Consider the following 11,670-nt stretch of genomic DNA (forward strand, 5'->3'; position numbering starts at 1 on the left):
AACCGCACGTAAATCGGTTAAGCCGTTTAGTAGGAGTACGGTGACATCACACGTACAGAGGAATTATAAATATAAAGATATGATATTGTCAAAGTTATATTTTTGATTAATATGTAAATTACGCGACAGCAACGTTCTCTACCGCTGCGCTGGAGAGTATTTAGAATAGAACAGTTGGTCCGGAAATTTCGATAGTAGCATCTCAAGAGTCTCTGTATCGAAAATGTCTTCGGACTCTTGAAATTTCGAGAGTTTCAAGTCTTGAATGGAAACCCTAATCACGAGACATGTAAAAAAAGACGAACATTTAATTACCTACCATACATTTCAATACCTATGTTTTAATTTGAAATATAAATGACTATATGTTTTTCTAAATAACAAAATACACACACACATACACAATAATTTTAATCAGGTTTTGGAACGACTCAAATATTTATAATAAATAATACCATGCTCAACGTATAAAATTTCAACTATTTATTTAAAAGACATAAAAACGTGAGTTATTTTTAAATTCTTTTATTTTTGTTAATCTTGCTATAGGGTATAGAATGTTGATTATATTTTTAAACATTTGACATCTTTTTAATTCTACTATAAATACATGTTTCAATACAATAAATAACGCATTTATCCTTTATTTGTGAAAATATCCAGTATTATTCAACAAATAATAATTTAGGCAATGACTGACAGAATCTAGCTGCCTGACAATATTAATTAGAAATTCCTATAGCTACAATCAGATCATACATAATAATATCATTAACACTAAACAATTAAGTCTTTTGAAACTTTCAACAAGTTTGAATTACTGATATTATTGTTACATCCAATAACTTAAAATTTGTACCTAACAATACCTAATTCTTAAAATAGGGCAGCTGTTGTTATCAAATATGTTTCCATTGGAGAACTGCTTAACATCGAACAAATCATATTTCTATGCTCTAAATTTTCATATTGACAGTCAAGCAATAATTACAAAATGCATCTAGCAAATTATTTACAATAAAAACGAACTTTTGGAGAAAAGCTTGGTCATTGTTAATATTTGCTGTCAAATTTTCTAAGCTTACTTCATCAATCAGTCTCTTTGTTATAATCTTCAAAGGCGTAACAATTTTAAAACTGTGCAATAAAGGAACTGCACAATTTACAAAAACATTAACATTTCATATGCCTCTACTATAACATTCACAAGTTTTAATAATATTTATTGAACAGTCTCAAACAATTTTGGTTTAAAATAATAGATTTTTTAAAGAAAATTTAGTACCTCGACTAACTTTCCTTTAAATTACAATGAACTTCTAGTCATTTGAAAAATAATTTTGAATTCTAAACAATAATATTTGTCTCACGCTTTCGGCCAGCATAAAAATATTAAATATATTCAATCAGTAAAGTAAAATCTCCTACATAATAAATAATCAAAGCAGCCGTTCAAGCTTTAAATGCATTTGTGACAGGATATAATAAGGATTGATCAGTTTAATGACTCCGTAGAGCAAAATTTACATTACCACCATTATTTGGCATTTTAATATTGTAAATTAATTGTTACATTTTCTACTTTTGTCAAGATCACATGAGCTTTTATCATATTTATGCAATACTTTAAGCTCCCACATACTTTTCGTTAAATTTAAAATCAAATTCTAGACATTTTAAAATACTACATATGTATTCATAAACATTGTTCAAATACAGAGATTTTCTGCGAGATAAATGCTATGATATCCGCTACAAATCACAGTTACTATGGAAGCTATAGATATGTAGGCGTGTAAGATCCTAAACTTCTTCAAGATGCCCATGTAGTGCGGGCAATTTGCGAGTTCACCCAGAATGTGGTGACCAATTTCTTGTCCCGTCCCAGCTTCTGCTTCGATCCTTGTTTTCTGATGCTTCAATAGAACCAGTTGCTTAGACACAAACAATCTGATAAAGAGCTCAATAACCAGAGATAATGTCATCACACCCACCTGTAATTGTTTAATTACATTAATTACATTAATTTGTGTGTTTACACAACTATTAAAAAACAGTTAAAAAAGCATTGTCAAACTACTCGAGAGTAAAATAAAGTTTACTTAAATACTTGATCCCTAGTAAATGAATTATATAATAGTCATGAAAAGTAACATACATTTATATATAGTAGAGATTTAACATTAAATTCATTAGTATTAAAATAATTGTTTTAAGGTTGCACGAGTCTCGATATATCTAAATAAATGAATAAAGATAATAAATAAGCTGAGAAAGCAATATTTATTTTTAAAATTATTTTATATATCGTATTATGCATCGGTAATTTCTAATTCATTACCATACCTTTTTAACTTGTAATGTGTATATTTTGTATTTCTTAAAACTTTTTCATCGTCTTTTAATTTGTATGATGTAGTTATATGTATTTATAAATACATAATCACATACTTTTAAGCTGTATTACAATGAGTATTTTATATATTAAGTGGCATAATTTTTATTCTGGTTTTTTAAAAATAATATTATAGTTTAAAATGTAAATACCTCTGTAAATAAATATTGTTATCTGAATATTTTATGAAATTATATTTAATTCTTGTTTTTAATTAGTTAAAAAAAAAAAAATATTTTGTCGTTTCTTTTGAGAATTCGTAATATTCCATTATGATGTATCCCAACTCATCACAGGGCTCTTGGCCTCATAGAGTTAGGGATTCGTTATTATTTATGTAATATGTATAATTGTATGAACCAATAAATTTTACCTGGATCATTTCATCGGAACATATGTCAATGGCAGATTGTGTGTTGATGTAGGTCATAATTTGTATGAAACTCATAATTGAGTTAAACAGGTAGAAGAAAGGAAAAACAATTTCCTGTACTTGGCCAAACACGTGTCTCGGCAGATTGAAATATAGGACCAGCCCTAAAACAAAATAAGCATTATTAGATAATAACAACTGGAATAAAATATTTGGACGGTCAATTTCATCTTTTCAATTCAAAGTAAAATAAAAACACAAGTACACATTTATTTTTTAAGATTATCATAGTGCTTGGATGTGAATCAATATGAGGTCATTGTACCTTTTGTAAATAAAACAATTACACGATCGATTTGAGCAATTTACATGTTATGGTGCTAAAATATAAACATAATATTATGTTTATTTTTTTATACCTTGAATTAAAGTCATCCATATCTGAGCTCCAAAATGGGTGGCGAAAGAAATCAAATACAGAAGACTCCATATTTTGTTCTTTGGCTCTGTTGATACAGCAACATGTTGACTAAGAAGATTTGAAGCTATCAATCCCAATGCAATCGGGATGATCAAATTGACGAAATAATGTCGTGTTGGAAAAAACCTGAAAACAAAAGAGTACTAAATAAGTCGAGACTCAGTAAAGTTTGATTCTAGTTGGGGTGAAACATAAAACATAACATAATATAATAATTTTGTATTTTATTTTCTAGCTATATTTTGAGGTAATATTTTATTTTAATTTTTATAATCGTTGATTTTATACAGGAAAGCAATATTTTTTCAGCTAGTTTTGTCTATTTATGGAAAATGTGTGTAGATTTTAAGAATTACAGATGTAAAAATTTGATGTTTTTTACTCCAACTTTTGCATAAAAAAATAAGTTAAAAATTTGTGGAGTGAGAATTAATTAATTTTATGGAATTAATTTGAAATGAGTTAATTATCAAGCTAGCGACGATATGATAATATTGTCATGTTATTAAGCAGATGTTATTGAGTTTATTTATCGACTACCAAGGAAAATTTATGCATCTGTATAAATAACAACATGTAATAATAAACCCTGTTTCGGTATATAATTTTTCTCATTTGCCACACTAAAACGTTAAATAAATATGGAAGTAGTTAGTAACTAAGCAAAGAAGCGACACAGTTTATTTTAGCGTAAATAATTTGTGCTATGATTTTTTCCCTAATAAAAGGAAAGCTAAATGTTTTTTTTTTTAGTACGTTAGATATGTAGGTATATATTTTTAAATTTATTGTTTTAAGGTATTAAATATTCTATTTAAAATGGTACCTATGTATATGGATGTACACATAACGTCATTTTATTTATTTATTTAACGGCAGCAATAAGTAAACAAAGAAAAAAACTTTATTCATCACTAAGAAAATAATAAATTACATATATTGATATTTAAAACCTATGAAATTTAAATCCAGCGATTTTCTGTAGACATTGACTAAAATATTGTTAAGGTCGCTAATAAATTATTGTTATTGCAGGCACATATTATTATTTTAGTAAGTATATTAGTTATTAGTATATTTTGAAATTATCTCGTTTTTATCTAAACATGAATCAATTCAACAACAAAAAATACCCTTTTTAAACAGTCAATGTCAGAGAATTATAAAAAAACGTATACGTTAGAACTAATTGGTACAGAATAATATGTAGACAGTAAAGATTCTATGTAATATTATTGTGCTTCACGGTCTAATGCTCTAGTTCTGCTCGAATTATCGAATATAGTGAAAATGTTTTTCCGCGTGCTTCCAATGGTGATACCAAATAAAAAAATGCAAAAAAGCTGGGAAAACCATTTACGTATGACCGGTAGATAAGAACTCATTGCTGATAAAATCAGGTACCTACTTAACTCCATTGGCTTTTATTTCCAACCTATTTACAATTTACTACACCTGCGCAAGAAAATGCATGACGTCGGCGTCGCGTCGCATGACACTACTCTAGTACCTACATTTTTAAAGTGACGTAAAAATAAACATATATAACTATTTAATACAATTAATATTGAAGGTATACACGACAAAATATATTTTCCGTTTCTATTTTATTAGTACACAACCGTATAACCGATTTACAATTAAATATAGTGTTTAAACTTGCTTTATATACTTTTGCATAAAGTGCCTTTACAACATAAAAAAAATGTATCTTTTTTGGGTGATCCTGTGTAAGTTGAAACGAAAGGTTCTCGTGTAAGAAAACTATCCCGCGTAAACCCAAACGTCGAAACGCATCCAACTCACAAGGAATCACCCTAAAATAAACATACTGATAACAGTGACCGTGAAAATCTGCGCACCTATTTTGAAACATGTTCACTTAAATTAAAACATCCCCCATTGGAGACATTACATCTATAAACTCATCAAATTGCGCAAACTGACACGAGATTTAGATCTTACAAATAAGGGCACAGACAATTATTTAGTCATAATTAACTTTCAACAACAAACAATACAACACTGCACCCTTAATTTATGCATTATAGAACTTTTGAAGGGGTCGAGTACCTAATATAAACTTATTCACTGAGGAAAATACACCATGCAATAAATTCTATTCACCTCTTAGGAGCGCGTTTTTCGGCAGCGGCAAAGAGTTTGATGGCCATTTCGAAGCACGTCTTGCTCTTGGAGGTAATGACGGAGAGCCAGTCGGGGGTGTACCGAACCCGTAGAGCCTTGGGCGGCTGCCCACCCCTAAGGGCGGAGTGCTTCTGCTTAAGACGGTAGTATTGGACAATCCGGGGCACCTTCGCGTTCACAGTCGGGGAGGGCTTCGCCCCGTCGGGACCGACGAACGGCCGAAGACCTTCGCTAGCTTTATCCCTAGCGCACATTTCGATAAGTAAATCAGATTCTTCTTCCAAACACTCGAGCGCGCGCGTTAGCAATGCTGTTTCGCTACTGAAATGCCAGCCTACGAGAAACGGCTTAAATACGTACTGGAACGAGTAGTTTTCCCCTTCCTTCGTCTCCGCTTGGAGTTTATATGGACGGCACTGCACGACTTTTCTCCTTCACCCATAAGATTATTTATTAGTTGAATAGAAGTATGATGTAATAATTGAGCTTTTTGCGCAATCCCTCCTATATGCCTACTACCCGCGTAACACACCAAAAGCTCGTAATGGCAATCGCATACAACAATGCAAAGGTGAAAATAATAAACTTTACACCTTTTCCGTATATATGATATAACTTCCGTTAAGATCTTCGATTGAGCGAGCTTTTGGCAAAAATAAATGATACTGAATGAATAAAAAAACGAAAAGAATAGGTTGGTATCCATATAAAAATAGTTTTAATAAATCTGCATGCGAGAGGTAAACTACGGTAACTTCAAATATGATGAAATTTAGTTAAATTACCATGTCAAAATCAAAAGTTTCATCCTCTATTACATGGCAAATAGCATCAACTCCCAGTTTATTTAATAACAAAGATAAATTTAGTTTTTTTTTTTGTAATTCGACTAAGGTTAAGGATGGTAAGAAAAATTACCTTACTTCAAAAGATTTTTAATATGTGTGTTCTTTCAATGTGTATAAATATATTTTAGATTTTTTTTTTCTTAAAAGCCTCTCACTGAAAAATACAAGATGTTTGAAGTATCAAAAAACACTAACTTGTTTCTCCTGAAAAGTTGGGTTTTTGGAAATACTATAGAAGTTTACCTCTCGCACACAGAAATTAGTTTCAGCTGCTTTCGTAATTACAATTTACTCTTCGTTCAAAAAATCCAAAGTATTTTTTTTCATTATGCCTTGTTATAGAGATGCATCTAAAATCTGTCGGTTTACCCATATAATATTACGTTTTCAGTTTAAGAATAGTGCTTATCAAACACTAAGAAATAAAAGAGGAGACACATGCCACATGCATAGCTCTATAGGACTTTACGTTATCGTTTATTTTGCGAAATAATTATATGTAGTATCTCAACACGCCTAGATTTATATGTAAATATACGATTAAAAAATATTGCTATATTTTGTCTTATCGATCCAGCGCAGCGGTTAAAATTTGGTTTTGCACAGAAAAATAAGCAACACCTCTATATTAGCCATTATAATCAGTTAGCAACAGTAAAATTCGCACTGTTTTACGGAACGTTCAATAAAACGCATCGATTTAATAAAAGTTAAACGTACAAATGTGTAATTATTATTATTATTATTTATATAAGATTCATCGAATGTCTTATAATCGTAAATAAATAAATAAATTAAAACTATAAAATATAAATCAATAATTCATAAATTGTACTAATATACGAATATTAATCGAAAAACTAAAATCAATAAATTAAAATAAAAAATCGCGAATCTAATGCCATGCTGCCTTGTCCTGCAAATATTCATCGACTCAATAGTAGCCCTTTCCAAACAGGCTGTGCTTGACAAAATCTTTATTTTTATTTGTATCTGAATTTCAACAGGTACCTTATTGTAGAATCGAATGTAGTTTGAGGCCAAAGAATTATCAACTTTTTGCAGTCTAGTAGTGGACACAACTTACATATCTTTATTTCTAGTGTTGAACCAATCAAATCTCTTTTTTTTCTAAAATCAACAATATTTTTATATACATACATTAAGTTTCATATGACTGTCAATATATTCATTTTTTTAAACATATCTCTAAGCGATTCTCGGGGACTCGTATTGTAAATTGCTCGAACAGCTCTCTTCTGCAGCACAAAAACAGAATCAACATCTGCAGCAATTCCCCACGCAGTATACCGTAAGACATAACGCTGCGGAAGTAACTGAAATATACCAATCTAGCTGTTTCTACATTTGTGAGATGTCGAATATTTTTAACAGCGCAAGCTGCAGAACTAAGTCTGTTAGATAAATTAGCTATATGTGGACCTCATTGAAGCTTAGAATCCAATTTTATGCCCAAAAATACGGTGGTATACACAAGATCCAGTTCTTTGTCTTTAAGTTTTACATTAAACATAGTTTGTTTGACATGTGTCACAAATCCAATACATTCAGATTTTTTTTTCATTTAATAATAAATTTTTGAAATTAAACCAATTCAACACCATGTTGTACTCACTCGTGTCTTCTAACAAGTGGGTTGTCGTTAGCATTTGGTGGCAGGTCTGCAGCAGGTTCATTTTCAACATTAGGAGTATTTACTTCTTCTTCTTGATTTTGAGCGATTTGCACTACAGGCAATTCGGGTGCCGCAAAAATAGGATCACCTTCTCTGAGTCCTTCGGGCATCTTTATTTGCAATCAGGTTTTATGCCAAAGTTATTCCCAATTACACAAAACCTAACACATAAAAGTTAATAGATATACTATTCGGAATCCTATTGTTAATGTTATTAAATTTTAGATCACTATTGTTTAAATGTGACTCTTTTTGTACACAAGTAATATAAACTGCACGTGTTGTAAACAGCGTATAATATGTTTGAACCTAATTATTAAACTCATAGGTTAAACACCAGTCAGAAAAAATACGGTAAACTGATTTATTTATCCAAGAATTAAAAGATAATACATATATTACGTACAAGCTACCTACAGGTTTATAACTAATTTGTGCTAATAACGAATATAATTTTTGTTATAAAAATTTCTGAGCATAGACAAAAATACGTAATTAAAAAAAAATAACGTCAGCATTATTATTGCGATTTCGTAATTTGGGCCCCGATCATAAATTTGTAAGGATACAACTTGAGTATTTATAACTGGCTCAATTTTTAAATACAAAAATCTGATATTATATATTAGGTTGATATATATATATATATATTTGATAAAATAAATATTTGCGTTCTCATGATTTACCCAAATATTTAATTTTGAGGGCCGTTTTTAACGAATTGTAAATAACTCACTATTAGAAAATGGGAATCAAGTTGGGGTAGAGTTAGATTCGAACCACGGAATTTTGAGGCGTGAGTTCGAGACACTAGCCACGAGACCATAACCCGATACTAATTTTCTTTTTCTTTTAAAGTATTTAAAGTATCTTATTCGCTGTCCTCATGACTGAGGATGGTGACCCCTTGTGGCCGCCCCGACAATTCTTCTCCAGCTCTCCCTTGACTGCGCCGCACGCAGCACTCTAACCACTGAGGTGCCTGTCGTTGTCCTGACCTGATCTATCTCTACCTCTTCCTCTTTTCATCTCCACGCCATCGACCACAACCAGTCGCTCCGGGCTATCCTCATGGGCGCGCGCAACTTGTCCATCTCCAATACAACATTTCAAAAGCGTCAATTCTTCGTCTTTCCATTGCTTTGATTGTCCAATTGTCTATGTTTCTACACCATTTAAGAAATTGGAGTCCACCAAACTCTTGATAAGCTTTATCTTGGCCTTTTCCAAACTTTATCGAGCTCATGGCACTTTTGGCAATGGCGATACGACTCTTTGATTTCTTCTTTGCATTTCCCTTAGTTGTCAATCTGAGATCCAAGGTACAGGAACTCATTCTCAACTCTTAGACCTTGGAATGAGTTTCTGAGATCACTCTAAAACCGGTCAGAGATAATTATTTTAGTTTTATGATGGTCAATCTCCAGTTTTAGTACCTTGCTTTCATTCTCAACACATTTAAAGAGATGTACGATTTCACTAGGGTATTTGGCCAAAAGTATTGTGTTGTCTGCGCATCTGATGTTGGATGGGTTTACGTTTCCAATGGGCACTCCTCCACCCCATCTATCAAGAGCCCTACGCATTATGTATTCTCGTAGATATGGAATAGGTTTGGAGATAGCATGCAACCCTACCTTACTCCCTTTTCAATGAGAAAACCTTCAGTGTGTTAAGCATTTATTCTGATCTTTGCCTTTCAGGGGTGCTATTCTGAACCACTCTCGCAGCAAGAGGAAACAGTTTTTCTCGGGTATTTTGTATGGAAATACACGGGATAATACGGCCGCGAGACTCACAGATTAGAGGTCCGAGGTTCGAACCTCACTCTACCACAGCTTGATTTCCATGTTCTAATCGTGAGTTGTTTACAACTCTGAAAATGGCCCCCAAAATTAAAATATTTTAGTAAATCCTGGAAATGCAAATACTCGTACATCTTTTTTACTAAAAAAACATATAAAATATTTTCGTATAATTGTACTGATTTTTGTAATATCTATAAAAAATACCGCAAAAATATTTATTTATTAGTTTATTACTACATTTTTACTTTGCATCAGATTTATTTTCGTAATTTTAAAATTTGATATGGCATTTCTTCCTTTTTTTTCTTATTTATTTTTTGTATTCCATAATATTATTTATATTTATATGTTTTATAAATATTAAATTTGAATTAAAATAATCAGGTTGTTAATACCTCGTTTAAACAATAAATTAAATAATAAACAAAAAGGATTAATACATTTTTTTTAAAAATACACAAAATAATTCTTCTTCTCTGTCGTTCCTCAGTTCGTGAGTGTCGTAATAATTGGTACCTACTCTCTCCAGCTATTCCGTTGAGAATGCGTCTCCACCCTTCACGGCTCTGCGCCCTCTCCACAGCTCCATATAGGGTCACCCGTGACGTTGTTTTAACCTGATCGATCCATCGAGCTGAAGCTCTGCCTCTGCTTCTTCGTCCGGGTACACTGCCCGAGATTATTATTTTCTCTAGATTTTCTGGGTCACGTCTAGCTGTGTCCGAAGAACTGCAGAATACGTTGGCAGCATACGGCCGATAGGCGAACTTTTACGTTGAGTTCCTCCAGTATGAAGACATTTTTTGTTATTCTGGCTGTTTATAGTATTCTTAGCATTCGACAACAACACCACCTCTCGAAAGCATCTATTATCTCCTGCTCACGTGTTTCAATTTTCCACGTTTCTGCGCCAAATAAGAATATTGGGAACACAAGCGCACGCACTATGAACATTTTAATTTCGTTCGAGATGCCCCGATTTTACTAAATTTTGGTCAGTCGAGTCATGGCATTTTTTGCGATTAGGATGCGTCTTTTAGTTTCTGATATGCATACACCGCCCGCAGAGGTTGATGAGCCTAAATAAATAATAATTAAAAGGAGATAAAAATAATGGTAAGTATAAGATAATAATAATACAGTATAAGATATTATATTCCTTTTCATAATGGGAAATTTATATTTACATTTAAATTTACATTTTAAGATGAAATAATTATTTCTGTATTTTTTTCTGTAGGTACATATGTAATATATTTTGAACTAGGCTCATCAAATTGTAATTGTGTATTATTAAAAAGCGAAAAGACCATTAAACTTCTAATACAAAATACCCCGAGATTGAATAGTAAGTTGATAGTATCTGCAGTAAAATTATAGTGTAGTATCGTAATAACATCTTTTGCGTTTATAGAAATAATATAAGGTTTGTTATTGTTATTACTAAGTTTAAGGTTTATTTGTCACTGTATGTGATTATCTTTGTTTATATTTGTAAATCAAATTTATTAGTACGTCATAATACAGTGTGATTAATACATTTTCGTGCGTTTGAGATTATCATAAAAAAACATTTGATATAATTCTGAGGAATTTTAAACTCTCGGAGTTTGTTTACAATTAATTAATTATACCTCCTGATAAGATTTGTCATATTTTGCTAGGGTTTCGTCGGGATGTTCTGGACGGGGGGGGGGGGGGGATATGTAAGAACAAAAAATGTAACTTTGCGGTCAATTTTCAAAAATACCATACGCATATTCTTCATAAATTTCATACGGTGCTTGCTCCCACGCTTTTTAATTGATTTTACTAGGAGTAGTTCTTTTTGCCCTTTTCTTACGTGTGAAAATTCGTGTAAAAAGTCATAAAATTAACTTTAACAGCAAGATTTTTGTTTGATAACAGCGTTGCTGCTTTG

The 11,670-nt window shown here is 31.6% G+C and overlaps 1 protein-coding gene across 1 annotated transcript; it reads right to left on the reverse strand.

Moving 5' to 3' along the window:
• Positions 1-523: 523 nt before the first annotated feature.
• Positions 524-5,720, reverse strand: LOC148285803 (transmembrane protein 205). Its single transcript, XM_088224860.1, has 4 exons — positions 5,377-5,720; positions 3,188-3,375; positions 2,769-2,932; positions 524-1,994 (listed from the first exon to the last, which is right to left on the reverse strand). Exons 1-4 carry the CDS (start codon positions 5,649-5,651, stop codon positions 1,710-1,712), a joined length of 912 nt encoding a protein of 303 aa, XP_088080986.1. The 5' UTR covers positions 5,652-5,720; the 3' UTR covers positions 524-1,709.
• Positions 5,721-11,670: the final 5,950 nt, after the last annotated feature.

This window comes from Micrasema longulum, unplaced genomic scaffold, assembly GCF_059751315.1.
Source record: "Micrasema longulum isolate JH-2025_06_02 unplaced genomic scaffold, ASM5975131v1 h1tg000004l, whole genome shotgun sequence".
NCBI classification, from domain to species: Eukaryota; Metazoa; Arthropoda; class Insecta; order Trichoptera; family Brachycentridae; genus Micrasema; species Micrasema longulum.

Bases quoted from the DNA above. Each gene is read 5' to 3' on its own strand.
- LOC148285803 (XM_088224860.1), bottom strand. From the start codon at position 5,651: ATGTGCGCTAGGGATAAAGCTAGCGAAGGTCTTCGGCCGTTCGTCGGT. The intron at 3,376-5,376 runs GTGAATAGAATT...TTTTGTTTTCAG, and splicing joins GAAAAACGCGCTCCTAAGAG to GTTTTTTCCAACACGACATT. The intron at 2,933-3,187 runs GTATAAAAAAAT...ATTTTGTTTTAG, and splicing joins ATGGATGACTTTAATTCAAG to GGCTGGTCCTATATTTCAAT.